At 34.4% G+C, this 20301-nt stretch overlaps 1 protein-coding gene across 5 annotated transcripts in view; it reads left to right on the forward strand.

The window, feature by feature from the left end:
• LOC125237008 (GTP cyclohydrolase 1) overlaps positions 1 to 20301 on the forward strand; it is a 48049-nt gene that overhangs the window by 23063 nt on the left and 4685 nt on the right. Inside the window, exons 1-3 of one of the 5 annotated variants that reach the window (XM_048143922.1) lie at positions 253 to 356; positions 13291 to 13546; positions 19862 to 19969. In XM_048143922.1, the coding sequence (XP_047999879.1) occupies positions 13300 to 13546; positions 19862 to 19969 (355 nt within the window). In that variant the 5' untranslated portion in view covers positions 253 to 356; positions 13291 to 13299. Of the gene's footprint in view, positions 1 to 252; positions 357 to 12884; positions 12937 to 13290; positions 13547 to 19861; positions 19970 to 20301 lie in introns of those variants that run through there. The other 4 variants (XM_048143924.1, XM_048143923.1, XM_048143926.1 and 1 more) reach the window with 4 other exon arrangements.

Genomic DNA, 20301 nt, shown 5'->3' on the forward strand with positions numbered 1-20301 from the left:
CTAAAATGAATTCCGTACAATTCCAAATCTAATGACATATGTTATTAGTAAACGAGCTAATTTAAATCAAATTTCAACGAGTATTAAGTAAAATTTCCTACAAATATATGACTTAATCGCTACAGTATTCCAAATATGTCATTTTCATCTTTAAACTCGACAACAGTTAGAGTCTAATATCGACTGTGACAACTCCGTTACTCGACAGCCGATCGATTTCACACACGCGCAATGAAAACTTGCCATTCATGTACAAAAATCATCTGTTGCACCGCTACAGCTCAGTCAGCCACAAGTCGGGAACGCGGATACGCGGCCGCCATTTTCTTTTTCAATTTTTTTTCGAACGCACCCCTGTAAGTACTTGAACGTGTCCTTTGCGGATTGCTAAAAAAATGTGTTTTTAAATAAAACTGGATTTGATGTAAGTAGTAATTGGCATGTTAAGAGGTATTTTTGAATAGAATAGTAGGTTATTTGCTATTAAAATAATTTTTTGATTAATATTGAGCACGATTTATCTTATTCTGAGTAAAATTTGTTTCGATTCAATTGAATAATAATGATATAAGCAACGTTTATGGAGGTTATGATTTTCGCGCGTATCTGAGAGACGCACTGCGTGTTTCTGATATTTATTTATGTTGAAATTTGAGATATTAAAAGGAATTTGATTGTATGGATATTAAATGTTGTATTTTATTCTTGATCATGTTGGTTCTATAGTTTTTTTGCAAAGCTATGAATGTTTGCCACAAGTGTCGCAACAGTAGGTTGTACCTTAATCGTACAGTTAAAAAATATTTTTCCAGTGTTTATTATTTAAAAAAAAACTTTTTACGACCTATTTGAACACATCTTATTAAAAACAGATTAATACAAGTAAAATTGTCACTTACTTCCATACAACATGATTACATGCAATAATAATTATGAATAACATGATAATTAACCGCGAGTTAAGATAAGAATTGCATCATAATAAAATTGTTACTAGACTAATTACATTAACAATAGGTACAAACATTCTTACAATTTTAATATCATAACTTCCTTGAGACAATAACGTAATTACCATTAAAACCTGACACTACCATGAGCTATTGATGGTTTTATAAATACTACATAGCGTGAACGTCGGTCAATTAAAATTTCGAAAAACCCCCCGAGATAGTGGACCGATTTTCATGAAACATGGTTAAGAACACTCCCGACTAATTCAGCTTTCAAACAATAAAATAAATCTAAATCGGTTCATCCGTTAGGGAGCTAAAATTCCACAGACAGACAGACACGTCAAACTTATAATACCCCGTTACGGTTACTTCCAAGAACCAAATATTAGATACATTTTTCGTGATGTATAATGGAAATTGTTATAAAAAGTTTGATAAAGACCTTCAAATACACATAAGGCATAAAAGCCCTCTTTTGTAGGAAAGACACATATTTAAATGGAATTATTTTTTTTACTATTAGAAAGAAATACATACAACTTTTTTTTTGTTATTAAGGTGTACTCGGGTAATTCCGAACGTCGAAAACCGTCGGTAAATTCCGAAACGGGACCCTTATTACTATGGAATCACGGGTGATTATCATTTGAATTTCGGAATTTTCCGACGGTTTTTGACGTACGGAATTACCCGAGTACACCTTAATTGTACAAAATACATTATCTATAGATACATTGCAAAATGAAAATATTATTGAACTTGAGAGCTTTAACAAATAAAACATAATAACCCAAAGCGCCAAAGTGAAAAATATTTGAATAACTGTTATTTTATAGTAGACACTCGTATCGTAGTACCTAGTAGGTCCATAAAATATTTATGGACAAAAAAACTACATGAAAGAAAAACAGAGACAGTGATCACTTTTTCTCTCGAATACCTATGTAACTTACTTCTGTTTTTAATGAATACAGTTTAACAAAAATAGATACGAGGTGAAATTTTTTTTGATTTCCAACGACTTAGTAAAAAAAATATGAAGGAGGATTAAATACAATAGTTATAATGTAGTAGCGTCACGCAATGTGACGCTCTATTTTTAGGGTTCCGTAGTCAACTAGGAACCCTTATAGTTTCGCCATTTCTGTCTGTCCGTCCGTCTGTCCGTCCGCGGATAATCTCAGTGGCCGTTAGCACTAGAAATCTGAAATTTGGTACCAATATGTATATCAATTACGCCCACGAAGTGGTAAAATAAAAAGTGGAAAAAAATGTTTTACCCCCCCTACATGTACAGTGGAGACTGATTATTTTTTTCATTCCAACCCCAACGTGTGATATATTGATGGATAAGTATTTAAAAATAAATAGGGGTTTACTAAAATCGTTTTTTGATAATATTAATATTTTCGGAAATAATCGCTCCTATAGGGAAAAAAAGTGTGTCCCCCCTCTAACTTTTGAACTATAATTTTATTATGTTTAAAAAATATGAAAAAAATCACAAAAGTAGAAATTTATAAAGACTCCCGACACGCTCTTGGCCGGTTTTTTATTCCTGTGACAATATACAATATTTATTTATGAGATATCGGTAAACATATTCAACTATTCATGTAAAACTAACGTAGTCCCTTCAGAAATTCAACCGTTATTCGAGACTTTTATCGGGCAGATATCTCCTGTCATGAACGCCGAACTTTTACTTTTAGAAACGTTACGTTTTATAACGTTTGTCACGGTCTGTTTTAAAGTTATCCAGATTATTTCAAATGACCCACGTTACAATTGACCCTAGTATCCTTAAGTGTCCAATATCGGGCTTATTAAGTAACGCAAATAACACCACCATCCAATTTAAGGCACCCAATTTAAAATAGTACTGTAAAAGTATAGGGAGCATATCAATCAAACTACAAGATCGAGCAATGACTGATTCTTTATTTCTAAAGACGGGTAGATCACACCAATACAGTTTCGCTATATACCCACATAATATGACATCTTCCTTCTTCAAAAATAACAAAATAAATAGGTATATGATTATACAATTCGATCGACAAAAGTACAAATCATGAGCCATTCGGCATGCATTTATTTTTTATATAATGACTCTTAATGTAACGATGTATAATTACAAATTTTTAAATAACATATCAGACTTCAAAATTAAAAGTTATTTTAGCAGTAGGTATATCTCTAAACAACAATACCTTCGTTATTTAACAGAGCTAACATGACATTCAAAATAGTGGCATATTCATTTAAACAATGGTTGGTATGATAACGATTCCATGAATTTTCTGCAATACTTTTTCACTGAGTAAAGAGTACCAGGTACAAAATTACAAGATAATAGTTCGCTTCTATAGAATACATGTTGATTATAATTACTTATTAACATAATCACAGTATCGTGCATTAAACATGCTTAAATTTATTTTATTATTATATTTTTACAACAAGTGTGCTTATTTTACTACATATATTTTTATCTACGACCCTAATTGTTCATGCATAAATAATACCTACTTATGATTGAATTAACACATATTTCATTTCTTTTTTTTTTTTACAAAGTTCAAGCAATATAATTTAATGTAGATATAATTGACGCTAAATAACTCATGCAACAAATAAATAATTCACAATTTATTATATGTTAAGTAACATGTAGTAAGTAGGCAAGTATCATTATTTATTTACAATTTTATGTGTTTATTATACATCCAATTTTCTACATCCTTGATGGAGCACCGATTTAAGTAGGTATGTTGTCATATCCAGTCTCCCAATCTATCTGGAGCCCTCACTATCCTGCCGGAACGAGTAACAATATTATTACCGGGATTAGGTACAGTGTTGTTTACATTCGGGGCAATATCAGTGGCGCTTGATAACGGGGACGGCGTTACGTCATCTAAGTCAAAGAATAAGTCCACATCAGGCGAGTCATTTCTCTGTGGCGAGTCACTAATAATATGCCTACGATTTCTCACTATTTCGTTACCGTTTACTAATTTAATTTTATAACTACGTGGGCCTAACACCTTTGATATGGTCCCCGATGACCAACCTTTTTTATTCGGGTCCATTAAAACTTTAACTTTATCGGCCACTGATAAAACGGGAAGGTTTTTCGCGTTGCGATCATAATATTTTTTCTGTATGTGCTTTTTATAAGCCAATTTGTTTTTTACGAAATTTTGAATTTTTGGTTTTAACAATTTAGGAGAGATTGGAATTATGCTTCTCATTTTCCTACTTTGCAGCAATTGAGCTGGCGATGCCAAATCATTTGCTAAAGGCGTGTTTAGATATTCTAGAAGCCCTAGTCTGTAATCAGTGCGATTTTCATTTGTTTTGATCATAATACTCTTAACGGTCTGTATTGTTCTCTCTATCTGTCCGTTAGACTGTGCGTATCTCGGAGACGACATTTTATGAGTGAACTGCCACTCATCAGCAAACCTTTTGAAACTTGAGGACGTAAACTGCGGTCCCCCGTCTGACATAACTACTCTAGGAATCCCTTGGCGGCAAAATATATTTTTAAGGGATGATATTACATGTTCAGACGTCGTTGATGATAACTTACTGATTTCTATGAACTTGCTGTAATAGTCAACTAATAATAAATAATCGACCCCATGTAATTGAAATAAATCTACGCCTAATTTTGCCCAAGGTTCATCTGGAATTTCATGCGGAATTAACTCTTCTTTTTGATTATTTTTTCTGTGCGACAGACAGATATTACAGTTATTTATTAAATTATCTATTTCATTATTAATGCACGGCCAAAACATTATTTCCCTCGCTCGTAATTTACATTTTTCCTTACCCATGTGTCCTATATGAATTTTATTTAACATATCTTTCCTTAGAGACTTAGGAATCACTATTCTATCCCCTTTCCAAACTAAACCTTGTGCTACAGTTAACTCATCCCTATAAGTCCAATACGGCCTAAGTACCTCTAATAAGTCTTTTCTATCATTAGGCCATCCTTTTAAGATACATTTTCGTAAGTGAACCAGCTCGTCGTCGGTGTCAGTTTGTTTTTGTAGGTTGAGGAACTGGTGGTCCGTGAAGTGGTCGTCGACGAGGTCGGCCAGCGCGCGCTGCACCGCGCACACCTCGTCGTGCAGCGCCTCGTGCTCGCCTCCCGTCCCCGCGCCCGCGTGCTCGGGGTGAGCCGGCTCGTATGCGCGTGACAGCGTGTCCGCTATGTATAGATGTTTACCCGGCTTATATACCAATTTGAACGTATAACGCTGTAACCTTAATAACATTCTTTGAAGACGAGATGGTGAGTCTACTATAGGCTTTTTAATTATACTTATCAATGGTTTGTGATCGGTCTCAATCGTTATGTCCGATCTCCCATATATATATGGATAAAAACGCTCACACGCGAACAGACAAGCGTACAACTCCTTTTCAATCTGCGCATACCGTTGTTCCGTTTTAGTTAAGGACTTGGAGGCATAGCACACAGGGAGGTTATTCTGCAACAAACAACACCCAAGGCCACTTTTGCTTGCATCTACTGAAATAGTTATCGGCTGATGCATGCTATAATATTGTAATACCGGTTTTTTCATTAAACATTCCTTAAGATCGTTAAAACATTTACTCTGGGGCTCGTCCCAATGCCACTCAATTTCTTTTTTAATAACTGCCTTAGTGGTTGTGTCTTATCTGACAAGTTCGGTATAAACGTTCCTACGTACGTAATAAGACCTAAAAATCGTTCAATATCTTTCCTATTAGAAGGTGTAGGCATATTTTTTATTGCTGATATGTGTGAGTCATCCGGACTCAGGCCGTCCTTTGTTATGCGATGACCTAAATACTTTATCTCTTCCAACCCAAACCGACATTTATTTCTATTGAGCTTAAGGTTCACTTTCGCACATCTTTCCAATACATTTTTTAACCTGAGATCATGCTCCTCCCTAGTACGACCATACACTAATAAATCATCTATGTACATACATACCCCTTCAAGGTCATCTAAGTTTTCATATATCTTTTTGTGAAACACTTCGGACGCAGAACAGATGCCATATGCTTCCATCTCTGGTTTTTCTTCACTTGTTGATATTAACGTGAACTTCTTGAACTTTCGTCTTCTAAATTAAACAATTTTTACCACTTTAACCGGCTGCGCCATGTAAAAGTATAGGGAGCATATCAATCAAACTACAAGATCGAGCAATGACTGATTCTTTATTTCTAAAGACGGGTAGATCACACCAATACAGTTTCGCTATATACCCACATAATATGACAAGTACAACTATGTCATTTGTTATTTTTAAAACAATTTTAGGGATCGCTACTGCACCGATAATCAAGGTTTCATTCAATTGTTTTTCTACCGTTTCAAATTTATTGATTTCCAATTTAATAAATAAAATATATGACAAAGAAGTTAAATTGCTAGCTTTGAGAACTTGTTAAAAAAAAAAACAAACAAAAATTCTTTGGAGATATATTTCTATATTTTTTTACGATATTTTTATATTAAAGGAAAAAATGGAAAAATTTACGCTTCCGGCGGGACTTGAACCCGCATCATTTGCAATCCGTGCAAGGCTCTTAACCAATTGAGCTACGGAAGCCGCGCCGGACATCGCAAATCTTTCCATGCCTTTCCTTATGTGTTTGTGTTTTTTTTTTACGATATACAAAACATCAGAAGACATTTGTTTTGCACCATGTACAGTTTTTATTAAGTGGTGACAGAAAATTCCGTTAATTATTTACTATCATCCTGTTACCTGTTATCATCCTGTACCATACGTATTGTGACAAATAAACAAATTCTATGTTATTCTACTCTATTATATGTTATAGCAGTCATAAAGATGCCACTCAAAATTAATTACAAAGCCTGATTGGCTACAAAAAAATAGTAATGTCTTTTATCTAACTCAACCAAGCTAAATTTATCTACATCCTACCTTCGAATATTTAGCTATAAAGCTCTTTTTTTCATGTTTCCTTGATAGTACTATTAAAACGCATTCTTAGAAATTAAATAAATAAAACAAGTCAAAAACTACTAATTGTATTTGTCCCTATTACCATGATAATTTTGTTAAATCCTACAGCGTTTACAAGGATTTTTTTTTTTTGTTAAGAAATCCGTGACTTAGCTTTAGCAAAAGTGATTATTTCTGAAAAAATGTTTTTCGATAGCTTAAAAGTCCGACATAAATTCTTACATTTTTGAGCGCTGACGCTGAATGAAGCCTATATCCTGATATTGTTTACATTCATTAAACTGCGACTCTACCGACTTTAAAACTATTGGACACTAGTTAAAAGTAAAAATATTGCAGTTAGGACCTTATAGTCCAATAGGTTTTAAGGACAAGCGTTCTCTTTTGAGACAAGGACACCCCGCTCGTTAGAACTTGGGTTTTTAATTACACCCAATAACACTATGGACTTTAAACTGGTTTAATAAGAGTTATTTTTGCATTTTTTGTTATGTAGAACAAAGTTATATGACCCTAGCGTACCGTCGTACTTTGACACCTAGTGCTTAAGTTTCATATGTTTGAAGGTTATAATGTCCTTATTTAGAGCAAAGTAGATTTTAATTTTTAATTTGATGATTATGATGATGATCTCCTGTTATCCCCCATCAGAGATAAAGTGCTCTCAGACGGGATTTCCATTCTTCGCGGTACAGATTTTTACTTTTTTAATTTTTAGTTTTTGACGATAACAAACGACTACAAAGACTAAATTGCATTTGTATTTTTTGTAATCTTCCAGTAGTAATGGTGGCTTTTTTTAACATTAAATACATTTTGACAGTCATCTACTTTATAATGTATGAGGTGACAAATATTAAGGCATTTTCAGAATTTGGGACCCCCCAATTAGCGTAAGTCGTTAACAAAAATTAACTCACTGTCAGTTTTGTGACGATAATTAAGCATGAAAAATCAACAAAAATATTGTTTTTGTGTTAATTGCATAAACTTTAAGCGATAATCTACATTCAGAATGTGAAAAAAGTAAATTTTTAGACAGATTTTATGCTTGATTGTCGTCACAAAACTGACAGCGAGTTAATTTTTGTTAACAATTTACGCTAATCGGGGGGACCCAAATTCTGAAAATGCCCGTTAACGACATTTTCATACTAAGATGTCCATATCATTTATAGTCTTACTCTTACACGTTGTCATCGCACAATAATAACAAACTTCAACAATCAGAGTATCCCACAAGAATGTTTCGAGTAATTCCATCTAACCTTGTGGTTTATCTGTGATAAAAACCAATAATTTACACTATTCACGCAAGAAAAGGCAAAATAACCAATAAAAACTCAATAACTTTACTAAGTTCATCACAAAAAACCGCAAAACACCATAACAATACCCAATATCATATTTGACATTTGCGTTTTACGTCAAACAATGATTATTTAACCGAGACCAACATTTTTTGCTACAATCATTCAATCATCTTTTTCCATTCAATTCGTCTTTTTCCATTCATCATTTTCGTACAAAGTTATAAATGCAGTTGATAGTGGCGCTCTCTTGTAAGTTGGCCTTATACTTTGTACGGGATAAAATAAGTTCCATAGTTGACGAACTGCAAATTGATTTGTGGTGTGTTCAATTATTCAACAATCAAATGATGGACGTTTTTCACGGGAAAATACTGATTCGTCTGACATTGTTTTGATTTGAATTTATCTGGTTTTCAAACGTATATAATTTGAATAGTATTTAATATAAATTTATTGATATAAAAACACAAAAATAATACTGTAGAAACGCCTACAGTATTATTTTGTTTTTAAGGCTTAGATTAGAACATACCTACTTAATATTCTAATTCAAAGCTTAATTAGAATTCTAATTGGATCAGGATTCCAAATAGTCTCATATTTTAAGCTTTTTACGATCTGGTGAATTGTTTTAAAAACGACTAAAACTATATCAGACTTTTTTCATTTTATTAGAGCAAGTTAAAAACAAGCATGTTGCTAATGATTCAAACTCGATCAAACTTTTTATTATTTATCTTTTATATGAGCTTAATGTTGAACGTAACAGAGAGAAACTATCTGAATGACAGGCATTTTTCCGAGCCTTGATTTGAGATTTTCATTAAACTAAAAGCGTAAAAAATAAAATGTACTTATTTGTTTTTCCATTAAGTATTTTATCTCTCAATATATTCATTAAAAATAATGTGGTCTATGGTCATTTCATATGTTTTTAAATGGATTAATTAACTCAGAATCCGCGTTAAAATTAAAAGTAAAAGTGGACTAGTCCACTTTCGATGCTTTCTTTTTACCTCGTTTTGTTAACACAAACAATTTAATGTCGCTCACTTTTATGCAGATCGAAAAGAAAACTTAAAACAAATATTTTTTCTGTAATATTATACTACCGATTTTTATTCTTAGTTAATTTCTCTCTTACACGTTATACGAACTGTAAACGTAACTAGTTACACTTTTTAAAAAGATAAGTATAAAAAAAAGTTAAATTCACGATTTTCTAATTCCATAAAAGAGTATGGGACCTTTCTTTATAAAATAAGTACCTACTTTACAAAAATGTATTATCACAAACAAAGGAAACGAAAACTATATATACTCTGTCAACCAAGTCTGTCAGTAAATAAGAACAAAGAAAACTATATGCATCCTTTTCTTTAGGGTGCTAGAGAAAAGGATACCTATAGTTTTCTCAGTTCTTATTTACTGACAGACTTGTTTAACAGAATATACCTATCTAACAAAATAAATGCAAAGTCATTAAAGATAATTTGTGACATATTAATCTTAGAACAATGAGGAGGCACACTCAAAGGTTATGACAGATGGCGCCACCTTATTAGTCCATTGCTCAGATAAAGAATTTCATACGTGAGAGCGAGAAGATGATATTTTTTTATCTCTCACATATATGAATGACAGTGGCATGCCTGGGGACTTGCACAGGCGCCGCCTGGCGGGATAAAACGTCAGTGTGCCTCCTCATTAGATAGGTACCTACGTTACAACGTAATATATTGTAGGTAGATGTCAGAGGCTATACAAGTATACAATCTTTTTTTAAATCTTTATTTAAGATCTTGTCAGCGAAGTGAACATGTCGCTCAGTAAAAATCAACATACAATTTTATTGTCTTACAATTGACTTATTCTGTCAAAAATAGCCTTACGCACAAGCTGCAATGGCGCAGTGGCGGCATCCGACAGCGGAGCAGCCGGAACGCTGTTGCAGCCCCCAACATCAAACATAGTATAAGTAGAATGGCCCGAATAAGCCAGTTGAATCTGAGCAGCTTCGTTTCGGACACATTCCATTATAACATGGTAAACATCTTCTAACACGCCACATTCGTCACATTAAGTAGGTATACAATCTTATAACTGGATCCAAATGAATGTTAGAGTAAAGTCCATGCAAAATATGATGCAATTTTTGTCTGTTTTGGACCCCGGTCCAGTAAGGTCAGCCCAACCTTGCAGGTACGTTGACCTACATGAGAAAGTGTACGTGCAAGGTCGACTTACTTCCGTCAAGTTATGCAATTATGCCATTGAAGAGGTAGAATTGACAACGTTTCAAATTTTTCAATGTCCCTAAATCGAAAACCATTTCGAGATATACGCTTGTAGATCACATAAATCATTTTTTTAATTTTTTTTTTCGCATTTTTAGTATAAAAAATCTTAAAAATAGTTTAAAGGGGAAGTGACGTCAAATAGCTGATTTAAAGCTGCCACTATATCAAAAAAATCTTCCAGTTGGGATGTCACTTGAGTTTGACAGTGAAACTTATCACAGTTTGTAGCAAAGATATTAAAAAAATCATGGCTTAGTCTATGATTCGTAGTCATTCACTAGTGGTTGACAGTGACACTTGACAGTCAGACATACCGGACTGTTTAAGCTGACTGTTAAAACTTTTTTTTTAGGAATGATTATGTCGTTTTCTTAGGTGTATGAAACAACACATGTGACGTCACGAAGCTGTGTCTTGACGTTTGTAACTTACGCTCTTTCTGCTCGAAGCAGTAATAAAAAGGGAATTTCTCATTAAAATAGCAGTTTTTGGAAAAATAAAAAAATACGTGTATCTTTTAGTATTGAGTTCTTTCAAACCAAACAATAAAAAGTAGTACTCAAAAATATGAAATGTTGTCAATTACGAGCACATACGTAATATATCACGCGAAGAAATTAAATACGTGGTAATTTCCTGGGGGGTTAGCCAAAGTGATAATAGTTTGCAGAAACAAGCCGATAAGCGTAACTTAAATAACGATAGCGTTATGTTTTGCAAATGATGACCTATAAATCTGATTTATGTAGAACAAAAAAATACATCGATTAACAGAAATGTGATCATCGAAGTAGAAATAGTGTAGAATGTGAAAAAAATATCCATTTGACATTCCTCATCAGAACATGACAGATTTTTTATCACCTAAGAACCCAAAGGTCATAAGATTTATACACATGTACCGCTAATTCAAGTAATCTTAGCCATAAACTGGTTACTAAGGAGATCGAGATACATAATATTTTATATATGTACTAAAAAACATATAGAGGTCAATCTACTTTGTATAATGATTAAAAATTACCATGACCACCACAAAGACTTCTTTAGATAAGTACCTAATTCTTTAGATAAATATTAGGAATTAATTATTGAAATACCATATTACTAATGTTAAATTTATGCGTTCATTTATGTTACGTGCAGTGCTGCAGTGTTTCGTGCGCCCGGACTAGGAAAAAATCAAGTATCTCGGGCAGAGATAATAATGTCGTAGTTTATATCACAATTTAATGTAAACAAATGAAAAATCAGTGAAATAAAATTATGACAACCATTTAGAAATACTCTCTGCCATAATTTCATAGTAAGAATGTGCCAAGAGTCTAAATATAGTTACGAAAAAAAAATCTAAATATAGTTTTTCTTTTAAATCTAGTCTGAAATTGCATATCATGAAAGTCATAAAAAACCTTCTATAACGAATACCTCCGTTTGAGAAAAAAAAAGTTAGATTAATCCGTAATAATTGTTAAAAAAATGTCAATGCGAAGACTTGACGGGGCCCTTAGGGAAATCTTTGTCTTTCAAGTTTACGAAAGTAACGTTTCAAATCGTTCATTTTGTAATGCATCATAAAATGATAGCCGCCGGAACCGACCCCGCCCCGACGGTTTACACCGTATACACCGTGTTTTTTTTTTTCGTAAATTCGTGAAAAATGATTTTTACGATTGCATCCATACTTCCATACCATACTTAATATTACAAATGGGAAAGTGTGTGTGTCTGTTTATTTGTTCGTCTTTCACGGCAAAACGGAGCGACGAATTGACGTGATTTTTTAATTGGAGATAGTTGAAGGGATAGAGTGACATAGTTTATCTCTTTCTAACCCTCCACTTCCCCAAAATGGGGGGTGGAAGTTTTTATGGAGCATTCCGCAATTTTCGAATTTAAAGCGAGCGAAGCCGCGGGCAAAAGCTAGTGCATAATAAATAAATGGATAGGGTGCGAAAAAGCCTTAAAAGTATCATGAAAGACAGTATCAAGTGTCTGATGGCACATTAGGAAGTAGCAAAGGTTGATACACTTATCTTAAGGCTGTCATCAAACTTATTTAGTCAGTATCGGTAAGAGTTAAAACACTAATTTAGTAAATAAATTAATTGTATTTAACCTAAAAAATCTTCCCTTAAAGTTAACGGAAATCAATAAAAACAGGTTGTATAATTTATATTATGACTTGATGTTTAACCTAAAGAAAACAGCTTTATCGGACGTTGTAACTGAAGATAACCTCTAGGTCAGATCATGACAAATTAACTTTAAATTGTTGCCAGTTACTGTTTGCAGTTCATAGTTTACACGCGTATTGTAAAATAGGAAAATTAAACCATAAAAATTATGACAGGTAATATCCTATAAAATTTAATTGTTTAATAGTGTTTGTTTTAAAAATCGTGCTCAATAACAAGTAAAATATTATAAAATAAGGACAAAAAACTAGCTTTTTATTGATCTTACTACTTCAATATGTGAAAATAATTGACAAAATACATAAAACATACTAAATTAAGTTACAAAAACTTACGTTACGTTATTTTAATAAGATTCTCAAAAGAATACATTTCATTTTCTAAAAAAAAACAATAAAGCTTTTTAAGTTAATGCAAAAAAAAACAAAAAAAAAACACATTTGAAGCAATCCGCAAAAGTACATCTACATATCTCAAAAAGAAAACAACTTAACGAAAAATCATTTTAGGTTAATGCAATGTCAAATATGAACGGAAAAGACGACCAACCGATCGTCCCCCCCTCATCCCTAATCCGCCGGGTCTCCTCCCGTTCCATCCGAAACTCGATCTCAGAGGATAAAGAGAACGGGGATAGCGTGAAAAGTTTCGTTTCGAAGTACAAGAAGACACCTGAAGCGCTAAAGAGCTTCCATATGACGGATGGCGAGAGTGAACTCGAGGTGCCTGGGACGCCGATGACACCTAGGACTTCTACAACGCCTGGTTTGTATTAATAGTACATTTCGATACAAGTGCGAAAAAAAGGAAATTCCCTTTTCGCACGTGTATCGAACGACGTTTTCCAGTACAGATGAGCCTTCGAAGTTTCGACCTGTCATATAATGAACCGCTTCTCGCACTAATACGTAAAAAACACACCATCTGTACTGAAAAAATATTTTCAGTGATCGGATCTGAGTTACCTATGGATTTTTTCTATGTATCCATACTTAATATTATAAATGGGAAAGTGTGTGTGTCTGTTTGTTTGTCCACTTTGTCCGTCTTTTACGGCAAAACGGAGCGACGAAATGATGTGATTTACGTGGAGATAGTTGAAGGGATGGGGAGTGACATAGGCTACTTTTTGTTTGTTTCTAACTCCCCACTTCCCTATAATGGGGGGTGGATGTTTGTATGGAGCATTCCACAATTTTCGAATTTAACGCGAGTGAAGCCGCGGGCAAAAGCTAGTATTATATATATCGTTGTCTGAGTGGGTACTCAGACAACGATATGTATTGCGCTTGTATTGTGGGTACAATACAGGCCTTCTTTAGCTTACCGCCAATCTGTATAATAATGTCATAATAATATTTTCCCCTCACTAGCTCGGAAACACGTGTTTTGTCCTTTAATACCAGCGGGTAAAAACGTATTTTATCCACTAGTGGGTAAAGTAATTTGACCTTGAATAAAGTCAAATTAACTGCTTTAAAATTGATAAAAGTAGGTGAATTTAGTAATAAAGATGATTTACCACCTGTGGAACTACTGGAAGCAGTGATAAACGCATTTTTTGCGCTGTAGTTTCCTCGCTATAGTGAGGGGAAAAGTTTTGTGTTACACTCGGGTGCAAATGTATTTTACTTCTCGTGTGTTAAAAAACTCGCAAGTTCAGGATTCTATTCTCGAACTCTAGAATCTACTCTCAACTATAGAATCCATTCACTTGCTCGTTTTTCAATTCCACACTCGGCGTTAAAATACAACTTTGCCCCCTTGTATAACAAATAACTATTATTTATTCATTCTAAAACCGACCTAGCTTATGGCCGTGACTTTGTTTGCCTGGAATTAGCAGCATATTTTTTTATCATGACATATTTTAGAAAACAGTACGTTTACCAGTAATTTAAGTAAGTATTGAGTAAAGTCTAATAACATAACAACTATTCGAGCATATGCTTGCATCAATTTTAATAACAGGCAATCAATTGATTTTCAAACTATACTCTTTTATTAGCAGATAGACAGACCGATAGACACGGAGTGACCAACACTTATGCATTTTTAACTATAAAACTCCCGTGAGACTCATACATATTTAAAAATATTTTAAGCGGGTTACTCACGTATTAAGTCGATATAGCGTTCGACATGTTTTGGCTCAATTTCGAGAGCCTTTCTCAAGAGTAGCGACACCCCGCCTTTACATGTCGAGAGCGCGACGCATACGCTATTGGTGGATTATTTTAACATTTAAGAAGGCTTACTAAAAGTTTCGTTGCATAATATTTAATTTTAATCTTTATTTTAACAAAACACAAAAAATCCGGGTCACGGAGTTTATTACACTAAATGGCATGTTTTTAATTGATGTAAATGAATAGATTTATATCTAACAGGTGTATATTGTTTACGTACAATTGACATTTCATTATTGACGCTTAAAATCGTGTTGTTTTGGTTTCATCAACACTTGTCTCTATGATTTAAATTCTGTAGTCTACCGAAAGATAAAGGTGTGTCCACTTAAATTTTGAGGCCACTCCAGAAAAGCTCAATGCGTAGTTTCAGTGCACACTTTAAAGTAGCTTAGAGACAATAGAGACACGTTGCTAACCTTTTCTTTGGCTAGTCCTTATACATTTTTATACCTTTATACTGTTAAAAAAATAAGAAATACCATATTTTCAAACAGAAATAGGTAGTTATTTGTTTTACAAGGGGGCAAAGTAGTTGTTTAACCGCACGTGCCAATATTGATACCCGAGCAAGCGAAAGATTCCAATATTGAAAAAGTGGAATCTTGAGCGTTGCGAGGGATCAAGGCACGAAGGTTAAACAAACTTTGCCACCGAGTGAAACACAAAAATTTTCACCACACCAACACTATGAAAATATGAACTGTAAAACATCAAAATAAATAAAATACTTCAATTTATTTAACGTTTATGATTCGAAATCATCATTTATACGTGAATTCTAACACCCAGCTTTAGACATCAAGTTAAAATTTGTATGAAATTACTCTGAAAAATGCAATTTTGCTATCTGTTTTCAAATAGCAAAGAAAGCCTTTATCAGTTGGTGTGATGAAAAAATAATCATACATTACGATAAAATAGCACATTTAGTGTGTGAGTGTTATTATTATTAAACTTATGATTTTTTTTTTTCGCGCTTTTGCGGTTAGTTTCATAGTAAAAGTTACTCAATATGCGAACTTTTCGTTATACATACTTTGTAACCAGAGGCTTAAATTTCTTCTTTAAGTACCTTTATTAAAAACGCCAACCTTGCCGGACAAGCACATGTAACTTGGATCCTTTATTGCATAATGCTTCGGGAATTCAGTTCCGTTAGTTTCTGCTTATATTTAGGTCACTCATGTTTTTGTCTTAGTTATTTGCGCAGTGTCCAGTTATAGTTAGTTTCAGTTTATTATGGCAGGTAAGGTGATTAATTTACCATAAATAATTATATATTAACTTATATAAGCTTTTGTTTTGTCTCCACTGTATGTTTTGCTGAGGTGTGCCAATAAAGAGTATTCTATCTATCTATCTATCTTCGAGCTCGTACCGCCATAAAATAAGTAGATACCTAAACATACCAAGTTGATAGCGAGCTTTGGTCGCCTTGTCCGTATAAGTATCATAACGTCATAAACTGATAATCTCATAATTTTATTTAAAAAAACTGTTTTAACATTTGCACCCTTGGGACTATCAAAATAACTTACCTTAATATTCATACACGATATTTTTTGATTAATTTTCTGTCCCGTTTTAACTTTGACAATTGTAATTGAAAATGTGGTGGTTAGGTGGAGTAAAAGAAATAGCTAATTTTGCCCAAAGTTAAAGATACAATAAACTCTGTCCACGTTGACTTTGCACATTTTTTGGAGTAGAAATGGCATACAGCACTAAAAACTTTTTGAAAAAATATCACTTCATTGAACCACCTTATATAAAATACTAGCTTTTTCCCGCGGCTTCGCTCGCGTTAGAAAGAGACAAAAAGTAGCCTATCTCACTCTCCATCCCTTCAACTATCTCCACTTAAAAAATGACGTCAATTCATCGCTCCGTTTTGCCGTGAAAGACGGACAAACAAACAGACACACGCACTTTCCCATTTTATAATATTGGTATGGATTCAACTCTTAAGACTTTCTACAAGTTTTTGTGAGGTCCCGGTTGTAACCCCCCTTGCCCCATCTGATTTTAGGACAATCTAAGAAATTACATGCATTATGTATACCCATAACAACTATGTATGTTGCTTATGTAGCAGCAAGGATACCTACGGCGAAAGGGCCATACCATACATATACTTACATGACTTTATTGTCTTCACATTAAAGTCCTGTAGTCCTGTATACATATTTTGACACTTTCGCTCATATTTTTGTTGCTGACTGTACATTATAATCATGTATAGGTATTACAGTAAGTGCGTTTTCACATTATCCAATCCGATATCAGATGTAGGACCGATATATCATACATTTAAGCCGCCATCTTTGATTCTTGCCTTTGAAATTCTTCCATCCGATCGGATAATGTGAAAACGCACTGTGCAATATGTAATATGTAGGTATTACAATAGTAGTAGGTATTATAAAGAAGTCCTCATAACGATGTGCATAGAAGAGGCAATTTCAGTAATATAATTAGAATATTGTGGTACGAATAATATCCAATATCATTACATGCTAGATGTCTTATTTAGGTACAGTTATTACGTAGGTAACTAACTATATTGGTTTTATGTTTCTTTCTAGGTATCATATTTCACGCTAAGCGAATTTGTTTAGAATTTACTGCTCATATACAGGGTGGGGCCTGTAACAAAAGCAAAAAATTAAACTGTAGGCTATACTCCTTAAACTGACCAACATTTGTTCAGTGACTTTTAAAAATTATGAAGTCTTTAAATTTTCAATTTTTCATACAAAATAAATATTAGCTTCAATGTACGCCATTATTGTTGTCATTGACGTTGTCTGTCACACTTTAGACTTAACAGAATTCGCAATACATTACCTCTTAGAAAAAACTTTCAAGGGTGATAAAAATCGAAATACAAGTTATTTTTAAAAGTCGCTGAACAAATGTTGATCACTATAAGGAGAATAGCCTACAGTTTAATTTTTTGCTTTAGTTACAGGCCCCACTCTGTATATTTGTACTTGTAGATGCAAAATGCGTGCGCATGCTTTTAGGTTTTCGATGCGTAAGCGGCTTCATACTAACGGGCCATTTCTCATGTACACAAAATGCTGCTCGATGCTGCTATAGGTAATCCAAGATCAGCAGTTCTCGAAATGTTTGTACATAGCCACGTCAGCAAATTTTAATTGATCCTATTTTGTTACCAACATCTAGTGATATAAGTCGACTTTCGTAAGATATATACAGGATAATTGTTATAGTCAACAAAATATAGATATTAGAGAACCTTAATGACCAAATAAAACTAACTAAAATCTCAATTCATGAAATAAATCTTGGTAACAAAAAAGGAATAAAAAAAAACAAATTTAACTTTTTCCTTAATTTTTGTACAAACTTCGAGAACTGCGGGCCGATTTTTGAGTTTCACGCGTTCGAATTCAGAAAATTGTCACTGAAAATAATAAGCAAGTCACGGTTTTTAGGGTTCCGTAGTCAACTAGGAACCCTTATAGTTTCGCCATGTCTGTCTGTCCGTCCGTCCGTCCGTCCGTCCGTCCGTCCGTCCGTCCGTCCGTCCGTCCGTCCGTCCGTCCGTCCGTCCGTCCGTCCGTCCGCGGATAATCTCAGTAACCGTTAGCACTAGAAAGCTGAAATTTGGTACCAATATGTATATGAATCACGCCGACAAAGTGCAAAAATAAAAAATGGAAAAAAATGTTTTATTAGGGTACCCCCCCTACATGTAAAGTGGGGACTGAATTTTTTTTTCATTCCAACCCTAACGTGTGATATATTGTTGGATAGGTATTTAAAAATGAATAAGGGTTTGCTAAGATCGTTTTTTGATAATATTTGATAATATTTATATTTTCGGAAATAATCGCTCCTAAAGGAAAAAAAAGTGCGTCCCCCCCCCCTCTAACTTTTGAACCATATGTTTAAAAAATATGAAAAAAATCACAAAAGTAGAACTTTATAAATACTTTCTAGGAAAATTGTTTTGAACTTGATAGGTTTAGTAGTTTTTGAGAAAAATACGGAAAACTACGGAACCCTACACTGAGCGTGGCCCGACACGCTCTTGGCCGGTTTTTAACCGGTATTTTAGTGACAAAATCCCGTATGCGAGATTCAAAAATCGTCCTCCTGCTGAGATGAGTTACAACGATTTCACAGCCTCGCCAGTGCAGATGTTATTTTAAACGTCAAATTTTGATGAAATTATGACGTTTACTTAACCCTTGCAGAGGCGGGGCTATTAAAATGTTTGCAGACTTAACTCGGCCGAACTCTAGATGTGACTTCACCCAAAGGCTCTCTATCACTTTTCCTTTCCATATTAGTGTAACACTGACAGTTTGCGAATCGTTTTCGATGGAGTGTAAGCGATGGGCATTTCCGGCCAGGGTGGCTAGCCGAATGGCACAATCGCTCACGAAACGCTCACGAAACGAAGCGCTAGTAGATATCTATCTCTATCGCGCTTGCGTATTGGCGCGACAGAGCCAGCGGCGTATCGCTTTCGTTTGGCGTCGGAGAAATGCCATTCGGCTACGGGGCCAGGGCACCGAGTTTTGAATTTCGAATGCACGAATTCGCTGATCGAAAATCTGTGGAAAACGACGTGCTATTTTTGGAAAATTGGCTTGAAGCTCTTGTAACCAGACGATAAAATCATCAATTTTTTTTTTTAAAGGACGGCTAATTTCAAATCTAATAGTAATGACCACTCGTTTTTGATTCTGTTTGGGTAGTTTAAATCACTAGTAGTGAAGATATTATTGAACGAAATTCACGAAATCGAATGGTCGACGTTCAAAACTCGGCCCGTATCCAAATAAGACGTTATAAATAGCGAAAAGTTGCATTTTATGAACCGTCTCATTTACCCCTTCTCTTTCTGTTCCAGGACATGAGAACTGCACGTTCCACCACGACCTGGAGCTGGACCACAGGCCCCCCACCCGGGAGGCCCTGCTGCCTGACATGGCCAGTTCTTACAGACTGCTGCTCACAGGTATCTATCATTACTCCTCCTTCCGTTAGGGCCTTAGAGCGTTTTCACATTTCAAAAGCAAAAATCAAAGATGGCGGCTTGAATGTATGGGATATCGGTCCTACATCCGATATCGAATCAGATAATGTGAAAACGCAATTATCACACATGCGATTTGCGAGCGAGTTGAAAGCGAAGCGTGTTCGCCGCGAGTGCGCAGCGAGTTCGCCACGTCTAGATTTGAGACGTCATGCTGTATATTCGTCAGCAAATTCATTTGCGCCTACTTTAGCTTAAGTCGATATTTGTAGTAGTTTATTAATTTTATTATCTACGAATGTGGGCAGATAGAC

Source organism: Leguminivora glycinivorella, chromosome 20 (assembly GCF_023078275.1).
Source record: "Leguminivora glycinivorella isolate SPB_JAAS2020 chromosome 20, LegGlyc_1.1, whole genome shotgun sequence".
Lineage (NCBI taxonomy): Eukaryota > Metazoa > Arthropoda > Insecta > Lepidoptera > Tortricidae > Leguminivora > Leguminivora glycinivorella.